This window comes from Parus major, chromosome 1 (genome assembly GCF_001522545.3).
Source record: "Parus major isolate Abel chromosome 1, Parus_major1.1, whole genome shotgun sequence".
NCBI classification, from domain to species: Eukaryota; Metazoa; Chordata; class Aves; order Passeriformes; family Paridae; genus Parus; species Parus major.
In genome coordinates this window covers 89,881,836-89,905,068 of record NC_031768.1, presented here as the reverse complement: position 1 = coordinate 89,905,068, position 23,233 = coordinate 89,881,836, and the positions used below count along the sequence as shown (strand labels likewise).

Here is a 23,233-nt window from a genome sequence, read left to right as displayed (position 1 = left end):
AGAGAAGAAATGTGAGCTGTAACTTCCAGCCCTTCCCTTCTTTAGCTGTATCTGAACTGCAAATCACATGCAGTTGAGCTCTTGTTTAGGTGTTAAGTGCCATTTACAACTGCTGGATGTTATTGCTCTTCTAATGATCACAACATTCACTCTGACGCTGAACCACACATTCTGTGCATGTCTATCTGTGTAAACACCTCTACTCAGCTTCTGCAATTTAATTTACAAGACTGACTTCAGCTTCTGTGCAGATCAGTCCAAGAAGCCTGTTCAATGTGCTGTTGTAAAGACCTTAACAGAACTATTGCTGTTGGGCATAGCAAGAAGCATGAATTTTGGGAGAGGCACAGAGCAGATATTCTGAAGGCTTACCAACAGAGGGAAGGTAGAAGAGTATTTTTCCTGTTAAAAAATAAAATAAAATAAAACCCCAAAAGCAAACCAAAACCCAACTTTCTGTTTTTTTAAAAAAAAGCAAGAAAGGTGGCTACAAGGTGTGTAGAGTGAAATTATCAGAAGGAACTTGCTCTGGGAGTCTTCACTGGAGCTGTGGCTGCATGCCTGGATTTTTGCAGTCTTTTTAACAACGGGAATGGAAGGTGCCTGCAGGCACTGTGTCAGCAGTGATTGTCGTCTTTGTATGGGCTGTGGGTAAAACATATGGGGAGATGTTTTCAGATTATTAATAATAAAATTGTTATTACATAGAATATTTGGTGGAATGATTTGGTATTTGGACTCAGTGGGAGCTGAAGCAATCCCATCTTCTGCTATTTGCCTTTCAGCCTGGCAAACTACAATCCATCTAGCCAATCTGTCCTCTGAGCACCCTTGGAAAAGCAGCCTGGGAGTTACCAGGCATAATTCTACTGGGTAGCAAACACTGTGGGTTAAAAATATTTGTGTTATGACACATTATCTCCCCTTCCTTCTTTCCTGCCCCTGTGTACACAGTCTCTAACTTGCCATGTTATGTAGGCAATAAATTGCCTGTGTTTTTCCACTAGCAATATCAAGGCACTCCTCACTGACACGTCTCCATTTTAGAGGCTCTAAATTCCTTTCCTCTTGGGTGAGAGAATTAGTAGGTGTGTAATTGAACTCAGAATAGTTGTTTCCCACTTGCATGAGAGATTTGCTCTTTATTTCTGACATAGATAAAGCTTTGTGTTCTCAAATGTCCTTGTTATTTTAACTGCAGTAGTTAATATAACTACTTCTTTAAGATAGTGCTTCTTATGTATTGTTTGCATTAAGCAAAACCTGTTTGCTTTTTCCTAGTGTTAGCCCAGTGGGACAGGAGTCCCTCTGGAGTAATAACATCTGTTTTCTAGGTCTTGTCTGTTTACAGTAAGATCTCTGACTAAGTTTGTAGTTTAATCCGGTTGAATGTTGCGTTCACCTGGTCGTTTTCATAATCGTGGTGGGCTCAGGGTGAAAGGGTCTTAAGAATTTGCCTTGGAAGGCTTGATGAAGGTTTTGAGATCCTCATATAAGGAAAGATGGAGAGAGTTGTGTGTATAGCTTATAAAACTTTGTGGTGTGATGTTTAGTTACTGGTGTCTTAAGAATATATAAATACCAGAGTTCTTTAATATCTTTCAGTTTGTAGACCCCTGACAGACTTCCTCCTGTACAGCTTATGCTCTTTCACAGTAAATAGAAGAGTGCTGAAACAGTTTTGTAATTCTTAATTATTTTTCTGAGCACTTTTAAGAAATATTTTGGGGAATTCTGCAATTCCTGTAGTCTGTAAGCTGAAAATCAATGGTTTAGCAAGTTCCATGATGAAACTGGAAGAACATACTTTTACAGTTCTGGAGCATTATGTTGCTCTGAAATAGTAATAAACAGAAGACATTTTTCAGTTTAAAAAACCCCATAAACAAAACACAAGTAGATCTAATTACTTTCCCTCAGGTAGGTCCTTAAAATGAATAAATATATGAAAGTAGCTTATACAAATGTCAGCTTTGTCTTTTAGTCTGGATACTTAAAAAAAAATTTTGGAAGTAATCAGTGAATTACCAAGTTAAATGCTTTAGCCAGGAGTATGCTTTCCATACAGTCTTAGCAGAACTGCCTCTCTGAGACCAAGATGCTCACCCAGTATTTCTTGGCAGTGTCCCAAAACATCATGCAAAGGTGAGGACTTTGATCTCTTAAAATACTGCCTGTGACTCAGATAGGTTTATAGCCAACATAGGCCAGAAAGTACAAAGAGAAACAAGGGCAAACATGAAACACAGACAAAAGAGTAATCATGGTTGTGGAAGCAGGACTAAACCCTGCCTGATACCTGTCAGCCCACAGTTCTTGCTTTTTTTTGCCAGCAGTTGCTGACATTTTTTCATGTTACCTACTATTGGAATGGTCCACTCCTGGGCTGCTTTGCATTATATTCATAAACTGGAATAGGAACTTACAGCACTTCTTTGCTTTATTCTTTTCTAAGTCCTTTTCCTCATAAGAAAAGAGGAGTGGCACTTTTGATGTGATATTGGTGAAACTACATAGCTTGACTGAGGAGTTGTGGCACTTGATTGCACATTAATGTGGTCTGACTTCCTTGAATATTCCTATTAAAGCAGAGGTAGTATTAATAGTGCTTTTTGTAATTTTGGTCCATGTGTATTGCCTTGGTGCTTTAACTCATCAGTCTGTGAGCTTTCTTCTTGCCTTGTGTTTTTAAAGGCAGAAAAATAACTCTTCATTATTCATGTTCAGAGACCGGTCAACCTGCGATGTGACTGAGGGTGCTGTGTTCCCGTGGCCCTGTCAGACAGAGGTGTGTACACAGGAGTTGCTTGGAAGGATGTTGCAGAAAGCTCATCCAAGGAAGGTTTTTGCTCTTCAGATGCCAGTGCTTGCCCATGCGGAGTAAAGCAACCCATGTCTGTGGATGGCAGCAGTCACCTGACTCATGGGCAGCCAGGCTGAGTGGGAGCAACAAACCCCTGCCACTCCACTTCCCTCCAAAATAAAGCTGAGCATGAAACAGAGCTGAGACATGTGTGTTTGGGTATTTGGAACAGGAGGGGGAAGCTAGAGGGGCATTTTCCACAATGTAGGAGGCGAGGCTCTGCTATGCAGTGTTTGTCTTCATTGTAGATGTTAAAGAATTTCCAGAATGAAGTTATGTAAGACAGACTGGACTTTCTGCTGTGAATTCTGGAGGCTAGCGGTTTCAGGCTTAAAAACTCTAAACTGTGTAGGTTTTCTCTGTTTCTCTGCAGAAACCCTAAGTTCTTTCAAAATATTCACTCTGTTGTTGATAAGTCACAGGTAATAACCAACAATGGTTACATTCTGCATGGGAAGTATTTCCTGTCAGAATGGGCCTGGGCTTGGTGAGTGACTGAGATGCCATGTTCTTCTGCACATGGTGATTCTTTGCTTTAACTATGACAGCTTTTCCTTTTGTCTAACAGTGTTCTCCCTCTTACTGTGCCACCAGGAAGGGAAGGATACTTTCATAGAGGAATGTGTTGTCAGCAGCAAATAATAATTTTGCACCAAGAAGATGCTGTAGGGCTTTTCTACATAGGAGTTATTGTGGAGAAAAAACAATGTGAATTTAAAGCCAAATCATCCTTTGGAGATGACTTGGAGCAGATGACATCATCAGATTTTCAAAAATTAGGTTGCCCTCTAACTTTTCAGCTGCTTGTCATGGGTTCAGAAGAAATTACTCTAATCCTGAACTGTAATCATCTCTTTATCAAAAGCTTCTACTAGAGCAAGGTCATTCATTGTTCTTCCTTAATTTCTGTCTTTCCTCAGGCTGCAGTTTTAATGTTTCTGTATTCAAAAGGTCAGAAGTTACTGTCTTACTCATTATTTTGTTCTGCAATGAGTGCTTCAGATGATACTTGTCTAGAATGACCAGGCTAGTTGGGAATTGATGATGAGCTGACTAAAAAAGGTTGAAAGCTTCTCTTCCCAGAATTGAAGTCTTGCTTTTGTTTTTTCATTTGTAGTTCATAATGGTAAATTATGAAGTCTAAAAGAGTTTCTTAAATTATTCTTGTGTTCATTTTCACTATACACAGATGAAACTTTAAATTCATTCTCCCCCTTCCCTGCTAGTGTTATTAGAGATTCTATGTCTTTCTTGAATGTAATTTATTACAAAAAGCAACATCTGGAAAGTTGGTCAAGACATGGCATTTCTATCAATATTAATTTTAAGTTAATTTCAAAATCTGTTAGTGAAATAGCTTTAACTGGCTAACTAAAATCCCTTCTACTTAGCAGGGAACGTGAAAGTTTACAGGTTATTAGGGCATTGCCTTTTAATAAATTCCCTTACACCACAGTCTTCTAATTTAGGCAGACTATAAAATTTTAACCTGAAGAGAATATTAATAAATAGGAGAAACCTCAACTAACAGAATGCTGAGCATCTCATCATCAGTGACTGGGAGCTGGTGCCTTGTCCCTCTGTGTTTGGTATTCATCTTGATTAATACAGATCAGTGCAGGGAATTTGGTATGGAGCTGTTAACATCCATATAGAGTCAATTAAAATGTTTTATGAACAGGGACTATACACTAAATGGCATATATTTGACTTGACTTGGGTTATAGAACAAATGAAAAATGAAGGGGTTTATTTGCCACAGTGCATGTAATGTGGCCATTTTGTACAGTAGTTATATAATATTTCTATTTGATTTGTTACTGTTTTATGTTGTTCACCAGTCTGCACAACTGTGTTACTGTTAAGTGCAAGCATTTTGAACTCTTAAGGGAGGAATCTTCAGATTCATTAACACAACTCTTACTTAAATGAAAACTTTATTTTGTAATTAAGTCTAGAGTTCCCTTCATCGTGTCTTTAAAATCACTTCTAGAAAATGTTTCTGACCTACAGCATTGTCAATGAATTTTGAGGGGTGCTTTGTGGGCTTTGTTTTGCTTCCACAATAAAATTAATAGGGCTTACTGTACCCCTTGCCCAAAATACAAAACAGGTGCTCGCTAGGAAAGAGAGTTTTGTGTCAGCAGTGACTCAGTGAACATGACTATAGAAAAATACTATTTGATATTATCAAAACACATCTCCATCTTAATATGGTTTGCTGATTTCACAAATCAATTGAAAGAAGTGTTTCTAGCTTTGTGTATCCTTGGTTGTTGCACCTACTAGGATTCTGAAGGCTGATTGTTGGGGTTTTTTTATTGAAAAAACCCTGTTGTGTTTCTCTATGTGCCTGCAATTGCTTATTTTTCTATTCAGTTTTCTGTAGCTGGTTTCACCTAATGCAAAAATGAAAGGTGTTATGTTTTCCTTCTTGAAATCAAATACCTTGAGGATTTTGTTTCTTGATCCACTTCAAAAATATGTTTATTATTTCACAAGACAAAAGCATGGATATTATCACTTAGTCCTGACACACAGTTCTCTGAGTGAGTCAGAGTAGAGGGATGCACCACACATCATGACCTGTAATTCTCATTTCTCAGTAATTTCAAGCTGTTCTTGAGAGTACTGTATCCACACATCCCTAGCAACATGGCCACTCAGCTTTTTAAAACCTCTTTTCCAATGTGATCTTAGTCATTGCCCTCTTTCCTAGATGAGTTCTTTTACTTTTCATTGCTGTCGATCCAGAAGTTGTTCTTTAGCTTAAATGATAACAGTTACCTGTATTTTTCCAGATTTCTTCTGATATTTGATAGCTTTAATGGAAAACGGAAAGAATTATTGTAAAAAAAAATTATCTACCTCCTGCCACTAAAGTAGCAGTTTATCATGTAGAATACAAAGAGGAGCTGATGGGAAAAATTGTTTTTAGGTAATAACTTGGGGCTCTGTTTTAGTTTAGTAATAATTCTCATTTAAATCTGGGTGTAAATCCAGCTTCTCAGCTGTTGTACAGAGCAGTATTTATCTGGTGTCGCTTGCATCAGAATTCAGAGGTCCTCAGGCTGTTTTTTGTGTACCTATGGTTCTCCCACTTTTGCAAATTATTTGTGAAGCAGCCTTCTGAGAGAACTCACTTCATGTGGGTACGTTCTTCCTGAGAACATGGGGATGAGATGCTGGGAGCAGAGCAAGGTTCAGGAGGTACCTAAGTAGGGTTTGAAGAATGGAGAGGCATGAATGAGGGTTTTTTATGGAGGAAGGGGTTGGTTTGTTTTGTCAGGAACCACTGTGTTGAGTTACAGTTCCTAAGTGAGGGCTTGAGATGAAGCAGTTTTATTTGGAGAGTGTGTGGGGTTGTTACTAGCAGTGCCTCTTGTCTCTCTCAAGACTTTATGATCTATCTTCTCTTGCAGAATTTGTGCCACTTCTATGTTCAAACAGGTCTCAAACCACAGGGTTTTAAACTGTAGTTGTAATGTAACCTATGAGTGCATTTCTGAGCAAGCAGCAGCAACCCAGCACTGGACCAGGCTTGAAATGTCTGGGTTTCCAGCATTTTTATTTATTCTTTCCTGAACAAAAGCAGCTGTTGATCACTATTTAGACCTTGTGTGTATCTGTAAATATGTAGGTGTATGAAAAATGCATGTGTGTGTTCACATGGTTGTCTCTTCTGAGAGTAAAACAGGTCCACAGAAGGTAGAAAGCCAGCAAAGAATTAATTTTGTCAGAACTGGGAAAGATTATATATGAAACCATGAGAAGATGATCTAGTCCAAGTACCAAATTAGAGGAGTGAACAACACAGGTGGAAGGAGAGGATATAAGAATAATATACTTTCATTAAATTATAGGTATTTTCTCCTCCTTAGTATGTTTAATAACTCTTCCTTCATCCATGATCTGTACCTGCTATGGGTGGGAGTTTGGGTTATCTGACTGAGGGAAAGGTGTTGGGAGGGGAACTTCCTTTCTCTCAAATATCCAGCACATAAGAAGTGCAAGAGCCACTTTGTTAAAGCTGTGGTTCTTCAGTGTGTGCTGTTTGGTAGACAGGGGCTGTACATGACATCTCATAGTGGTAGAAGGCAAATATAAAAATAGGAATATTTTTAATACTGATTTGATCTGGCTGTGGGGGAGATATTGCTTGAATTCAAGCTGAGCATCTCTGATGTTTTTTGTCTTTCATGCCAGCTTTATGTGGCCACTGAAGCCATCCTCATCGCATTGGTGGGTGCAACTCCTCCCTACCACTGGGATCTCCAAGGGCTCTCAGCTAATCAGAGCCATGGCAACCATTCAGAGAGCGAGCAGAGAGCTTTTGGGGAATGGCTTCTGACTGCCAATGGCAGTGAGGTGCGTAAGCACGTACACTTCGGCAACAGCTTCACATCCATAGTCTCTGAGGTAAGTCTGAAATGTGTTCTGCAGCCTTGTGTGTGACTAGTAAACCTTACTGAGGTGGTTTGGGGTCTCCTTGTACTGCTTTTTTCTTGCATAACTAATGCATGTTTTGAGTAGCAAATGAAACATGCCACCTTCAGTTAGAGCACAGGTAATGTGCTCATGTCTTCACTGGCAGCAAAAACTAGCTTTATATTGCTATGCAGATCTTGACCAGTGTTCTTCTCCAAAACTTCCCACCTTTTCTGTGTAAAGGTTACTTATTGCATCCTGTAGCCTGGTTCCACATTTGAGCTGGAATCACAACATTCATTTTACTAATTTGCTCAAAACCTCATTTATGGACTCTGAGCTCTTTCTGGCCATCTCCTTGCTGAGCTCCAGTGCATGTAGTGCATCCATCATGCAGTTAGAAGGCACTGGAGGAACTGGAGAGGAAGTGTCTCCTGCACTCTTTGCAACTCCAGAACTTGGTCACTGAGGAGTCAGGTGGACAAAGCAGCTCCCTCACTTCCTATTCCAAAACAAGCTTTGGCATTGTTGGCACGGCCTCTGTGTTTTTCAAGTGATTTCTTTCATAGTCTAGCCACAGTCCCTACAGGAATGATTCCAGACTTTGCATTGATGTGTGCAACACCTGCCCTTCCTGGGTCTGTCAGTATCTGTTAATGTCAAATTGTTCTTTACAAGAGCCCTGAGTGCATTGGTTACAAGGCCTGAATGCAGAGCTGAGCTGTAGAGTCAAATGCAGTACCACTTGATAGTTTGTGGCTATTGTCCAGAGGTATTAATGCTATCCACATTACTCCTGTAAAGCAGTTTATTGGTTAGGAGCATATTAATAAAAATGACCGGCTTTGGAATAGTACCAAGCCATTGTGTACAAAAGGCATTGCTCCTTATTCTGGCAATGAAGAGGATACGAGTACTTATAATACCATTTAAATTAAAATTTTAATGGATGGTGGGTTTCTTAAGTGTTATTTAAAACTCAGTAAGGTTTTTGAATTTTCTCTGTGGTTTTTCTTTTCTTTCTTTTTTTTTTTTTTTTTTGACTTGCCGAAGTATCTTTTACTCTCTTAAACTTGACAAGTCAGACATGCTTGTAGAACCTAGCATATGACATAGATTTTATACAGATCTTTATGCATTTTGATTGCATAAATAAGAAATGCAGGTAAAGAACAAAGCCTGCTTAAGCAATTAAAAAACCCTAAAAAAACTCCCCAAGCAAAACAAACAAAAAACCCCAACCGCAAGGCAACTTGTTAGATTCTGCTTTCTAATTCTTTAGCATATGTTTCAGTAGAGTCCCATTTGAATAAAATCTTATTATCTCTTCTCTTTCCCTCTAATAAAATACAGTTTTTATGATTTTGTTAGCTGAATATTTGGTATATTTGGAGGCTATGTGCTAAGCACAAACATTTTGAGAGAGAACATACGTATCTGGAGAATATTTCACCACTAATTCATTATTAATCTAATTTCACGATTGGTTGTAAAGAAGTTGTTTCCTACACTTAAAGAGGGTGTGTCAATACTTAACCTGCTGGCATCACTGATAACATAACCATTACAAATTTACACTGAAAAATACCTGATGTAAAAAGCTTGATTAGTGAATAAGCATATATGTAGCATGTTTTTATGTAGAGGAGAAAAGCCTTGAGCTCTCTAAAGAGCTTGGACGTTGAGATAAATGTTGAGAACAAATTTTGCTTTGCAGCCAAATCATCCCTTAATCCCTGAATGATTCAGAAAGCACCTCATGTCAACAATTTTAATGTTGGCAGCTTTTTTAATTTTTATACCAAAAGTTAGGGCATTATTCTTTTAGCTGTTATAAAACAAACTGACCATGTTATTTCAGGGAAAAATTAATCTCATATGCAATTATTTTACAAATGTATTTTTCTGGTAATTGTTTTTAAAGTCTCCAGAAGCTTCAAAAGCTGATTTATGGTCATGTGGTTGGTTTCAGTTGAATTTTGTCAGTCTTGGCACTTTATGGGCGCATTTCCTACTATTATCAGTAACCACCTCCCTGTTAAAGTAACAATTCAAAATGAAGCAGATATAGAAAGTAAGCAAGTTATTTTCTTGGAGCTTATGAATGATGTTTTGTTAGCATCCTAATCTTTGTGAGGTTTAATTGCATGGCTCTGCTCTCATGATGAGGTAGTTTATAACTGAGCTGTGAAATAATAAAAGCTTTGCTAGAAAGGATATTTAATGAGATTTTGGTAGAGAAAGAGAAGATTATGAGGAGAAGATTAGAGAGCTATTGCAGGGATAATGACATAATCACCAACTTACCAGCAGAGGAAGAAGAGTTGGTTGTCACTAAAAGGAAACATTATCTCAAGGTACAAGAGGAATAGAAAAATAAAAGAACAGAAGATGTGGAGTGTTTAGAATACAATAGGAAATTACTTTTGAGCATTGAGAGTGTGGCATATTTTCATTCTGCACTTCTGTGGGGCAAGGAGTTTTGTCAGGTTCAACTTGAGACATTAAGTCTGTAAGAACCAAACATTTCAAGATCAGCTTTGTATTTGGAATTGAAAAGAACTGGAAATGATGAAATACACTGTAAAGAAGGCGAGTGTGTGCAGAAAACCTGACTAACCTGTCTAATGCTACCAAAGTATTGCTCAGGGATAAGACAATTCAAAAAGAGGAGCATGTGCAGGAGTATCTTCAGACAGAAATCTATAAAACAACTATTTTTTCACAATGTGTGTTCTACATACTGCAGTGACATGTCAGTAGGTAGAACTGAGTCTACTTAGGTTAAAAGCTTTATGTGAAAGAAGGCAGAAAAAGGGAAAGTGGGAGGAAGCTGCAAAAATTAGAGTATTGTGAAAAATACGTTCTTGATTTCAGAATCAAAGACTGCATTTGATTTGAGAGAACTGCCATTAGTATCCTGCAGTGAGTTCAGGAGATAGCAGTGGGGACCCGTGATTTACTGAATATGATGTTTAGGAGATTTTATATAAAGATTTTGATCTTTAAAATATGTAATATCCCCTCCAGCTATTAGGTGTTGGTGACCTCTTTGGATTCTGATTAATTTGCCTTTTTCCTGGTTTATTGTTTCTGTTTTTTTCTTCCCCCTCCATCCAGTGGTTTTTAATTGGCAATGCATCGTACAAAGTCAGTGCTGCCAGTTCTTTCTACTTCAGTGGTGTGTTTGTTGGAGCCATCTCCTTTGGCCAGCTGTCTGATCGCTTTGGGAGGAAGAAAGTCTATCTCACAGGTAACCCCTCGACAAAATGAATGACACAAAGGTGTCGTGTCCCTGAAGATCAGTGGCAACAGCCCAGTTTCTGCTCAGAGCTTGTTGTGCAGCTGTAAATCATGTGCTGTGATTTTGTTGTGGCATTCCAATACACTTGTGCAGTAGAAGTTAAGACGAGAAATTAATATTTCACTGTTCAGTCACCATTTGAATTTCTGAGAGGTGTTCTGTGTTTGTGAGTCATGCCATAAAGGCTTTCACTCGTGCAACGCTGTGCTCATGGGATCTCTGCAAGTTGCAATTAGTATTTTTAGTAGTTGTGTAACAGCATTCTTACCTGTATAACCTGTTAGGAATTTGTTGCACCTTTTATCACTGTCTGCATGATTTAATTTTTATGTATTTATGATCCTTGTACGGTTTTGACGCTCATAAGCTTTCTAACTGTCCCTGCATCAAACAACATTTGAAACTAAATGTTTTGTGTATGTATAAAATTGTGTGTCAATGGATGAGCATGCAGAGTTAAAATAAATGTTTTATCCTTTCTGTTTTCCTTTTAAGGGACAGCACTAGTTCAAAGCACATAAAGGTGGGCCTGCTCTGCATGCAGACCCACCATTTATTGTCTCCTGGCAGTGTTTATCTTCTCTGGTTTCCATACACTGCTCTCCAAAGATGAGGAGAGATATTTGGTCATATATTTAACCTGTGGCTTCTTTATCAGGGATAAACATAAAGCTGTCTTTAACAGGAGTCAGACAGTGGTTCTGAGTGTCATAAAAAGATTGTCTGCAATTGAATTGAATTTGAACTGAATTTAAAGGTTCAAACTGCAAAGTATGTATCAAAAAAACACTCCTTCGGTGTCCTATCGTCTTTGATATTGACTCTAGGTATTTAAATTTCTTTGCAAACCTGTGGTGGTGGTGTTGACTGTGATGGCTTAGGACAGATGCCAGTGAGCATTAAGATACCAGTAAATGCTTCTGTTTCCTTAGATACCCTTCTAAAATGAAACTTTTTGCCTTATTTTCCAGGTTTTGCTCTTGACATTGTGTTTGCCATTGCAAACGGATTCTCACCCTCGTATGAATTCTTTGCTGTTTCCAGATTCTTGGTAGGGATGATGAATGGTGGCATGTCACTGGTAGCCTTTGTTCTACTGAATGAGTGTGTGGGTACAGCCTACTGGGCATTAGCAGGTAAACTGCCTTTATTGTCAGAATTCATAGGTTTCAATCTCACACATCACTTGAGGCACACAAAGCAGTTGCAGATTTAGCCCCACTTGAGCATATCTGCGATCACAGTCTTTGAACTCTGCTTGTTTTTTATCAACCTTGGACAAGCAGGGTGGATAACTTGAGGCCATTCAGATCTCTGCATCACTCAAGTTGACAAAGATCCAGCTGAAATATCTTCCATGAATGTTACCAGCTAAATACTTATCCAAGGTTTGCCACAACTGAGCTCTATTAATCAGAATGCTGGACTCTTCTAAAATGAGCCAAATGTTCATGTGCTAAATATAAATTCTTTCCTTCCTGGCAGTTCTTAAAAAGAAATCAGAAGTGTTTTTATATCATAGGAAGATGAGAAAACTGTTGCTTATATGTTATTAAAAAAAGTTGTCCCATGTAGTAATTATCCTTAGAATTTAGAAGGTACAGGCACCCTTTACTAGACCTGTCCTTCAGAAATGTGTGTAACCCTTACTGCTACAGCTCCAGGGCCTGATTTACAAAGCCCAAGAAGTGCTATGCTGAGTCTGTTTCAAAATAGGGTGTCTTACAAATCATGGGAGCTACAAATGAACACTACATATTCCTAAAACTACCAGTTTTTCAGTGTTTTGAAGTATTTATTTTTAAACATAGAAAGGCGCATACTTATGCTGCATACATGCACATACTTAATTTGGAATTAGAAGACTTCATTGTTCACAGGGCTTTGTTGGGTGTGGAGGATGTAGAAGAGCACTTTTGGGGCTTTTTTTGATCTTTGTAATTAGATGTAATAGTTCTGCTCTGCATGAATAAAGGACAGGGTGTTCTTTGGTCAAAGAGCTGTGGTTCTGCCTAAATTGCTGAATGAATTTTTGCTAATGAAAAGTTAGTTCTTGTCTGATCCTATTTGTTGAGATCTACTAATGTTTCTTACGGAAGTGATAATGGTTTTTTTTGTTTTTAATTGTATTTTAGGTTCTATTGGTGGCTTGTTCTTTGCTGTTGGAATTGCCCAATATGCTTTATTAGGGTATTTCATTCGTTCATGGAGGACTCTGGCTGTTGTGGTTAATCTGGAAGGAACAGTCGTCTTTCTCCTCTCTCTGTAAGTTGTTTTTCAAACCAAGTTTCATAAAGAAAGATGTTTAAAAAAAAAAAAAAACAAACAAAAAAATCAAACCAAGTACCCAAACTACTAAGTCAAGTTACCTTTCTAGGATGGCATGAAATGGTGTAAATAAGGTATTTCTCAACTTGTACACCTCCTCCCCACCACACAGTCTGGTTTCTTCTAATAGTAGTGCTGCAAGATTTGAGCCTGTAAAAATCTACATTGTACTGTGTGCAGTATTACTGTAGGTGGAACAGTCTCTAGGATGGTAGAGAAGCACATCCTGTTCTTTAGCTGGTGTATGAAGATGACCTAAACTGGTGTGCTACAAGGCACTCAAAATCCATGTTAAAAGATACGGGAATGGTTTCATATTTATCTGATAACAGGATGCTTTTCTTGTGTTTACACAGAAGGAACAATTGCTTGCCTGTTTAGTCTTAAAAGTGACGTGCAAAAGAAAAAATGGGCAGCTCCCTCAAGTTTTTCTAATGTGATCTTTTTGGAGATAGTAGGGGCTTTGTGCATTTCAGCACTGAAAGTTCTGATGCAGTGTGGTCCTCTTTTCATACATGCTTTCTGACATCCAGATCTCCATTACTAAAAGAGCAAAATTAGCTGCTATTTAAACTAGAGGTCTTTTCCTTTCCAACATCTATTTCACTTCAGTAACTCTTTGAATAAAGCTTTTGCTCCTGAGAAAATCCACACACCCTTTCAAAGGAAGCATCAGAACTCAGGGGAGGGTCTTTGAGGCTGTTCATAAGGTGAAAGGCAGAGATGACACTTCAGATATTTCAAAACCTTGTGGTGATAGGGACCCTTGGGGAAAAAAAGTTAATTTTTACATTGATAGGTGCAACTTTTTTAAGGGAGTTATGCTTGTGACTTCAGAGCTGTGCTCAGAAGTCTGTCTTTCCTATAAGAAAAGGAGTTTTTTAATTCCAAATTTCACATTGCCTTCCTGCCACATTGCTTAAAAATTACTCAGTGTAGAAAATACTATCAGATTTTTTTATCCTGGGGAAGAAAATATGTTACTTTCTAAGCTCCTTTTTTTGGTGAATATACAGAATCACGTTATTTCAAACTTAGAGGAAAAATATAATTTTTGGTCCGAGGCAAAAGTCTTAAAAAGCTGCTGGCAAAAGGCTAAAGTTTAAATTAGTTCTGGAAGCCTGAAAATAATAGAAGATTTGTGTAGTAGACAGTGTTTGGGTTACAGACCTGTCAGGTGAACAGTGCACATGCATAGCTTTTGCATAGTTTCTGCCTTCTTGTCTACAGGAGAGAATTTGGCAAAAAAAGCTCAAAAACGGGAAGCGGAAGTTGGTCTTGTGGCAAATGAGAAATTGAACTAGAGGGTCTTAGAAAAGCATCCTGTGTTACTTGTAGTAATGTGTGCCTCCTTAATTCTGAATTCTCCAAAGACAGGATCTGTCGTACTGTAACTTAAAATGTTGTTCTTTCTATGTGTGTATATATGTCTACACTCAGTGTAATTTCTTGCTATCTAAATTATCTAGGGCTTACGTTTCCTTTCAACAGTCTTTGTTTCTGTTTCAGTAAGTAAATTTTATACCTGAAGGGTTGTTTGAAAAAGTCTTTATTTTACTGAAGTGCATTTCATCCTTATTCCTTTAGACAGGTCCATCATCATAGAGAAGAAAATCCTTAAATGTGTCTGTGTGTGTGTGTTTCAGATTCATTCCTGAGTCCCCACGCTGGCTCTATTCCCAGGGCCGTCTGAACGAGGCAGAAGATGCCCTCTACCTCATTGCAAAGAGGAACCGCAAGCAGAAATGCACTTTTTCATTAAAACTCCCAGCAGAGAGGAGCTCCAGAGAGGCTGGCAGCTTTCTGGACCTGTTCCGATACAGGATTCTCCTGGGACGCACCTTGATCATGATGTTCACCTGGTACTGGAAATACTTTGTAGGCTCAGCTGTGCTACTGCGACCTCTTTAAGTCTTTGAGAGAATATGGTGCTGGGAATTGCCTTGTCCTACAGATTGTTAGGGATGCTGTACCTAAAAAGGATCCTTCCTAGTATTTCAGTATCTATTACAGTATTTCCATAGTGCATTTCTAGCACAAAGACATTTATACAGTCCAGTTCTGAAGTGTTTTATCTCTGCATTTCTGTCTTGTGTTTTGAGTCTCAAAATAGCTGAGAACTGCCCCTTCTGTTCTGACCCACAAGGCTGCTGAGATTAGTCACAGTGTCCTCCTCTTAGGCCCAGAGCTGTCAGTATCTCTTCACATGGATTATTCCTTGTTTTGTGTAAGGAGCCCATTAGCAGGTGGGTTGCCTACCTTGTCTAATGAGTAGACATCCTAGGCAACAGTTCTTAAGAAAAAGAGCTGGCTGTTGCTGTAGTGAGGAGCAGGTGCCCATGATGCTCCCTCTAGTCACGAGCAGAAATTTAACTCCAAAAGTGTGTGTTTTTTTTTATTTGGGAAAGATGTATCAATTAAGAATAAAACAAATGGTTTTGTCAGCATACAGCACTGAGCTGTTTTCTTGTTTCTTTTCCAAGTGCTTACTGCAGAATAAATAGTTGATCTGTTTGTTAAATGAGAATTGCTGATTTGCTGCAGGATGAATTAGTGACCAGTTTCTTTACTCTCTGTAAAGACAACTCCATTTACAGGTGTTAACACGACAGTAGGGTTACAAAGGAAAAGTTAAACAGAGTTGGAGAAGGAATGACTAGAACTAGACCAGGGTGTAGAAATTAAAAGAAGGTTGAAGCGTTGTTGTTTGAACTGCTTGAGAAATCTGGTTTACATACAGTTGGAAAAACTGTGGATGAAAGTGTAACCTGATAAAAACAAAAGGGACAAAGACATTTCTGAAGTTAAATAATATCACCATGATTGTATTTTAACTTTATACTGGTTTATGCACATTGTTCATAAGTGTAGTCTTAAGTTTTACTTACTAGTAAGTCAGGAATTGGGTCTTTGCTGAGACAAAATGGTTTATTTGCCTAGAAGGCAACATACGCTTACAGAGAAACATTTTAGACCTATATGCTGAAACACTAAATATAGTTTATAGTGTATTGTGCCAGACCAGTACTTGGATTCAGCAGGCAAAGTGTCAGCTCTGATTTAACTTTTTTATTCTCCTGTCTTTTGCAGGTTTGTGTGCAGCTTGGTTTACTATGGTCTCACCCTTAATGTGGGTGACTTAGGTGGAAGCATTTATGCCAATTTAGCCCTGTCAGGCTTGATAGAAATCCCAGCGTACCCAATCTGTATTTACTTGATTAACCAGAAATGGCAAGTATGGAATTTATGAACCCATCCAGGATTTCCTTATAACTTTTCTCAAAGATTGGTTTTCTGTGTATCACATCTCCTAGCTTGTATCTGATGCGTGGGGCTTCCCGTTTCAATGTGAAAGTGCCATTGATTTATCCCTGTTTCAACCAGCAGTCTAACTTGTTTTCAGTAGCTCACCTCATGGTGAGCCGTCCCTCTGGTTTAGGTGGGGATGATGTAGCTCGGATGAACCTGCACTGCCTCCAGGCTAACACTAGATAGCGACCTTCCCCCCGCTGCTCCGGGATCCCATCCTCGCTGCTGGGACAGAGCTATCCTGACTCCACTCTGCTGGGGCTGTCCTGGGCTCTCGTGCAGGACCTGTGTCAGCTACTGTGTGAGCAGAGCAGATATTCAGCCTTTTCCCAAACCACGGTGCTTTGGACAATGTCTCTCAGTTTTTGTAGAATTTCCTTCCAGTCTCTCCTCCGTGTCTCCTGAGGAGGTTTACAAATGTCACACACACAGTGGGAAGCAACCACAACTCCTAGAAATTGTCAGCTGCTGTGTAAAGTTGGCGCTCATTTTGTTAAGTGTGCAGCAGAAGCTTGTTTAAAAACGGTGTGAGAGGAAGCGTTGGTGGAAGATGATAGTCAGAATTCCCAACTGCAAATGAAAGAGTCAGTGTGAATTCAGAGGATTCATTACTTTGCAACCCACAAACCTAATGCAGAATGTAAGCCTTTGTTATCTTTGCATATCAGGTTTGGTCGGAAGCGAACGTTGAGTGCATTTCTGTTCCTGGGAGGATTGGCTTGTCTTATTGTCATGTTTCTGCCTAAGAAGAGAGGTAAGTATTTTTTTGTTTCTGGAGTATGTGGTAAGAATTGGTAAAAGCAGCATCCTACAGCATAACAATTTGATGGCTGCTGGAAGATTAGTCTCATACCATATGTGAGTCTCCATTTTTAAAGCTGGAGAAGCCAACTCAATAAAATATAAAGCAGTAATCTCCCTAAGACCTTAGAGAAAACTTGATAGTAAGGTTTGGATTTAAAGTTTTGCCTTTGAATTCTGCCCTTTACTTCTGTTTACATCAGCTGCTCCTTTTTCAGTTGTTTTTGACTTAATCTAAATGAATCATATTTCTTGTGGTATCTCCAACAGCTAGATGATAGGTTAGTGTAAGTAGTACCCCATGTAACTTAGATGTATTGCTCCAAGTGGAAGATCAGTGTCAGAAGATCTGAAGAACTGAGTGATGGAGCAGTTTATGTCTTCCCCACACTGCTCTGTAATGTTCAAGAGTAGTGTGGTTGTGATAATAGTAATGTGGCCACATAAGTTACAGCTCAGAGAACATTCTGACCAACTTCTGAATTGGGGGGACTTTATGGAATGTGAAATTAAACATCTTTTCTGTAAAGATGCACTAATGTTAATTTTCAGATTACATAGAAATTTTTCTTTTTAAAACCAGACATACAAATTCATCTTGCTCATAAGATCTGTGGATGTAATATTACCTTTCATAAAGTGAGAGAATGTTTGAAACACTTGAAGAGTGATTCAAGAAATTAAACATGTATGACAGAGTATAGAAGTTGTTCTAGATGGCAGTGGGTCTAATAGGTAAAGCTTTTTTAAAGTTTTCAGAATTATTCCAGGTGCTAAAGCATGGGCACTTAGAAATATTGGTGTGTCTGGTAGCAGTCATCAAATATTTTTTGCATATCATTCCAAACATAAGATGTGAAAAGATGACAGAACTGTAAGGGCCCAGGAAATAAGCTGTGTACTGAGCTGCCCAAGTCAGGCAAGGGTGAAGTGCCTTGGGAAGTGAAAGGGCTCACTGGCCAGAAGGAAGTACCTGTTCACTGGGCATGAGCTCTGATTAGCCTGCTAAAAGCAAATAAGCACTAGCTGTTCTGACAGACTAAGCTGGATGGGAAACTTGGCATGATTCTTTACAGCATCTTCCTTTCAAAGTAATAATGTTAGAAGAATACTATCATACTGTAGAAATGACAATGAATAGGACTCTTGTTAAAAAAAAAAAAATGTGCTCACTTTTGGAAAATGTATTTGTTATACTCTTCTTCAACTTTCTGATAGAACTAATTTAGTATTTAATTAGATAGTAGTAGTAGACCAAAAATACTACTGTAATTTAGATTTTTAGATTTTCTAGATTTTAGATTCTCTAGGTTCCTTTTCACACCATACTGTTGTGTGATTGAAATTATTAGAGGTGTATTGGAGTGATCCAAAGCCTTACAAGGGTCACATCTTCTCTCACAGATACTGGAGTGTTTGCAGTGGTGAATAGTCGCTCTCTGTCTTTGCTGGGAAAACTGACAATCAGTGCTGCTTTTAACATTGTCTACATCTACACATCAGAACTTTATCCCACAGTCATCAGGTAACACAAGTAATTTGAAGTCGTCATTTTTCTGTTTCTCTTACATGATCATCTTTTATTTCTCTTATTTTTCCCTATTACCTGTAGTTTTTAATTTTAATTTTTCAGTTGCATATAATGATTAGGTACAGTTTTACCTCTGAAATTTTTTCCCTTATCACCTTCTCACTCCCTCTTCCATCAAATTTGCGGTGTTCTCTTCTGACTCACCATATTTTTATGTATCAGTAAAACAGACCTTTATCTGCTTGGCCTGCTTACAGCTCCCCTTCTGCTAATGAGGATAAGTGTAGCACTGCCGATATTTCTTTTAATGAGTCCTTTATAAAACCAGACAACTCTTATCATCATACATGCTTAACCAGGAGCATTGAAGATGACTGGTCAATAAGCTTTGTAAAAGCAGCTTGATGCTTTGGAGGATGTGTGTGTGCAGCAGTAAGGTTTCACTCACTAGGGGCAAAAGTACCCCCTGCTTGTGCTGACAGAGCAGACGAAAGCTTTTACCATATGGGTGCATATGATGGTCAGCCACCAGTGAAACTATACTGTGGTGTTTTTCATGAGTGGGTAAATCTGGTGATAAGTAGGATTTGAATAAATAAATTTGTCCAGAGTTTCAGACAGAGGCAAGATGCATGAACTGGAGTCACACTTGTTTTGGTTATGTGTGTATGTAAAAATTCTGAATGTAAAGGGGATTTTTGCTTCATTTTAATCACAAAAACATGTTTCATTCCTGTCTTGGGAAGCTTTCAGTTACATTTGACTTTTCTTTGGCAGTTAATGTGCTCAGGGTCATGACTGATGAGTCTTTTTCCTTCTCAATAACACTTTTCAGAAGATTAATTATTTTTGGTTTTCTTCATAGGAATGTTGGAATGGGTGCCTGCTCCATGTTTTCCCGTGTTGGTGGAATCATTGCGCCTTTTGTCCCTTCATTGGTTTGTCTGAACTTCTGTTATGTATATTTTTGTTTTGTGGCTCTGGTGTATCAGAGGCTTACAGAGATGGGAATATTTGGGATAAATTTTGTATATAAATTAAGATACATAAATTGCCTTTAACAGTATCATGATAGGCTAAAGGCATTGCAGTATCTTCTGTGTGATTAGACAAAACCTCAGCATTATTTAATTTAGAAGGTGTTTCAGCTCTGTAGGAATTTTGGGACCTAACTACTGGACCTTGAAATATAATAATTTCAGATTGCCAAGATGGTGATACCAAATTTTAAACCCTGCACAAGCAATAGCAAAAGACCTGTGTGGTTAAAAGAACTACTGCATCAAAAGTAAGCATCTGGGCTCAATAACTTATATTTTTGAGAAAAAATTCATTTTACTGTCAGTGCACTTAATTAAATATCCATGGGTTATAAATATCAGCAAAGCAGTTCATCTTTCAGTAAATGAAGGTGATGTGGACATCTGATCCACCTGCAAGGCAAAGGAGGATTCTGAACAAAAAACCATGGGGATGATACCATTAGGTTCCTGCACTTAGAGTGTTATGTGTATACAGATAAAAAGTGTGCCAGTTTTTCCCAGCTGTTTGCTGAGGCCCAGTGACAATTCCTTTAATGTGACAGATTTCATCTCAGGTAATTTTCCTCTCTGCCATTTGCCATTTCACATGTGAGGCAGAAAGTTAGCAAAAGGGCAGGTGAGCACAGGGAGCCTTTTAATCTGCAGAACAAAGCACTGGGCAGGTGAGAGCGTGAGCACCTCTGGGGAACAAGAGGTAAAGCCAAGACTGCTGCCAGTCTACCAGGTAGATTTAACAGGCAGCTTTTATGTAGCACTTGGGGCTATATCCATTATATTGTGTCTGCCAGAGATTTGATACTGCATGAGACACAAATCCTGGATCATAATGTTTGAAGGGCTTCCATGAAAATGAAAGTAGCTCTGATTAAACAACAAATGAACCCTGATTTGAGAAAATAATAAATTATTTTTGTGTTTCATAATTTCTTTCAGTATTTTAATGCATTTTCAGTGTCTTTTGTCTAGAGATCTCATAATAGTAAAAACAGGACAAGTTAACTGCTGAGATAAGAGATGAAATGTTGGTCAATTATTTATTCACAGCCTGTTGTTTTCCTCAATTTAGAATTGTTCTCTACAATGTGAGATTTTGAAACAAACAGCTAAACTCTTTCCCTCTTTTAAATAAGCCTTCTTTACTGCGAAAACAGGGACAGGCATCAGAGGAGGAGTATAAGTATTGCTTGCGCTGTCACAGGTGATGCCATGAATGCCAAAGCTCAGTTGAAGCTAAAACTAGCTAGGAGCATAAATAGGGATTCTCTCAGCTAAAGGAAATTCAATGAAAATGCCTGTTGAATGGGATGGGCATCCCATTGGTGGGTGACATGGAATAAGCTGAAATGCTTGTGCTTCAGTCTTGAGAGGCAAAGCTTGACTCCAATACTCTGCCTGTCAGTACAGCTGAGGAAGCAGAAGACCAGCAAACAGTAGGAGGAGCAATAGGTTCAAGAACACTTAGAGCTGAAAGCTTTCCATTCCATGGGGCAAGCTTCCTTAAGAATGGTTGTGATAGTGAAGCAAATGTTCATCATCAGTGATAAACCACTGTTGTAGTGAAGGATCACTGGTAGCTGTGGGAGGAAAAAGGCTAATTTGTTGTGTGTGTTTTCAGTATCAGAAAGTGGAACCCAGGTATTACAGGCTGAGTACCTCTAACTCAGTCTGTGGGAGGATTGAGACATGACCTCCCAGAGTCTGTTTATAAGCATGTGAAGGCAAAAAAAGGTAATTTGGATCAGTGAACATGGATTTATTGAGGACAATTTCTTCTCAGCCAGCTTGATTTGATAGTCAGCCATTTCATCACAGAAGGCAATATGGATGAGGAAAGGGAGGAGAGCAGGGAAGGCTTTTGTAAAGCTTTTGACACTATCTCACATTGTTAGCATGTTTATCACAAGTTTTGGCTTGGGGGTTAGATAGGAAATTTGGAAATTAATGTTTTTCAGAGGTTTAATGCAGCTTGGAACAATCTACTTGGAGGGGAAATTACCATCCTTGGAGATTTTCAATATTTGATTATGTGAAGTAGTGATTGATCTGAGCTAATTGAGGCTATAATTGTGCTTAGAGTACATGGTTGGCTGAGGTGATCTCAAGAGATCTCCAAGCAGCATGTCTGTGTTTCTGGGGTATCTATTCCTTACTACAAAGGGATGTTGCATTTGTTAAAAAGTACGTAAGGTAGAGGCAAGAACTGAATTCAAATTCAGCAGGTGTTTCTTTTAAAGTTCATGATAAAATCTGTGGGGTTCTAATAGTATTGACAAGATACAATTGACAATATTGTTAAAAACCCCAAGCAACCAAATGAAAAAACCCACACTAGAAGGATTGGTGACTTTTGTGCTAAATAGAAGCACAAACACTGCCAGAGGGAATGGTTGTAAGGGCTAGGTCTTTAATATGCAACATGAACTACAAGGAACCAATCTCAACCTATCTCTGTTGTTTTTTCCAGAAATCTGTGCAGTGGTCTCTGCCTTACATTGTGTTTGGAGCAACTGGTCTGTTGTCTGGGCTCTTAAGCTTATTGTTGCCAGAGACCCTAAACAGCCCTTTGCTAGAAACTATTTCAGACCTGCAGGTGTGCTCCTACTGGAGGCTGGGTGATGAAGCCATGTCACTGCAAGCCCTAGATGGCTCACAGGTATACTAATTTTTTTCCTACTACTTTTCTGTTGTGTTTATTTCAGCTGTCAGCTTGAATCTGCCACTCTAAATAGATTAGGATAGTGATTCTTGGCCTGTGGAGGATAGGCCCCAAGGAGAAGATTCTGTAGCAACCCCATCATATCTGAAATGTTTTCTGGAAATGCAGGCTGAAATATAGCTGGATTAATTCATCCCTTCAAGGCCACAAGCTTACATTTCCCTTTGGGATAAAGTGATGTCTGTGCATCTCTAATCTCCAAGATTGATTGCTTCAGTGTGTTTCAGCCAAAGCTGGACACTGAAGCTTGAGAAGCCTTAGATGTTAACAAAACCAGAAACCTGTTTGTGAAGGGCTCCTCTCAAAGGCAGCATGCTATCTCTGACCTGCCCCAGCTGTTCTGCAGTGCCAGTTATCTGGTCTGTCCTAGACAGGCTCTGAATGGGTTAGAGCCAGACTAACCTTTGAGATCTCTCCCACTACTGACTCTGGGAAATGAGATTCATTGAAAACATTGGAACTACAAAACTCCCAGGTATAAGCATAAATAAATGTGGCAGCAGGATGTTTTTCAGTGAGGTTTCCTTGAATTGTGTTTTTCAGATCACTTTGTTAAACTCCTGGACACCTCTCTCTGTGTCTGTATCTTCCAGTCACGTGGAGGTTTTTTGACTTGGTTACTTCTCTGTGAATGAAGTGGGACTAGAAGGAAGTAGCTAGAGAGCTGGGAGTTGGTGTTTGAATTTGAATAAAGTTTTAAAGTTTAAATCCTGGTCCCAAAACTTTAAGTATTGAGGGATTTACAGAAATAGAAGAAGTGGTCAAAAACTTGAAAGGAAACCCATAACAAAGCATTACTTTCATTTGAATAGTTGTTGGTCAAGCACTCTGAGATTCACATGTAGTCATACTTATTTTCACAGAAATCACGTACTTTTAGAATGGGGACATTTGCTTCCTATCAGAAGTT

The 23,233-nt window shown here is 38.7% G+C and overlaps 1 protein-coding gene across 4 annotated transcripts in view; it reads left to right on the top strand.

Annotated features, from left to right (window-relative positions):
- Positions 1-23,233, top strand: part of SLC22A15 (solute carrier family 22 member 15) — a 39,392-nt gene that overhangs the window by 5,849 nt on the left and 10,310 nt on the right. For all 4 annotated transcript variants that reach the window (XR_001522596.3, XR_004499176.1, XM_015633669.3 and 1 more), the window contains exons 2-11: positions 7,070-7,282; positions 10,412-10,544; positions 11,567-11,731; positions 12,731-12,860; positions 14,570-14,785; positions 16,014-16,154; positions 16,901-16,986; positions 18,438-18,558; positions 19,430-19,502; positions 22,072-22,260. Coding sequence is in view for 2 of the 4 variants with exons in the window: in XM_015633669.3 (XP_015489155.1) it covers positions 7,070-7,282; positions 10,412-10,544; positions 11,567-11,731; positions 12,731-12,860; positions 14,570-14,785; positions 16,014-16,154; positions 16,901-16,986; positions 18,438-18,558; positions 19,430-19,502; positions 22,072-22,260 (1,467 nt within the window). In the remaining 2 variants the exon portion in view is untranslated. The remainder of the gene's footprint in view (positions 1-7,069; positions 7,283-10,411; positions 10,545-11,566; positions 11,732-12,730; positions 12,861-14,569; positions 14,786-16,013; positions 16,155-16,900; positions 16,987-18,437; positions 18,559-19,429; positions 19,503-22,071; positions 22,261-23,233) is intronic.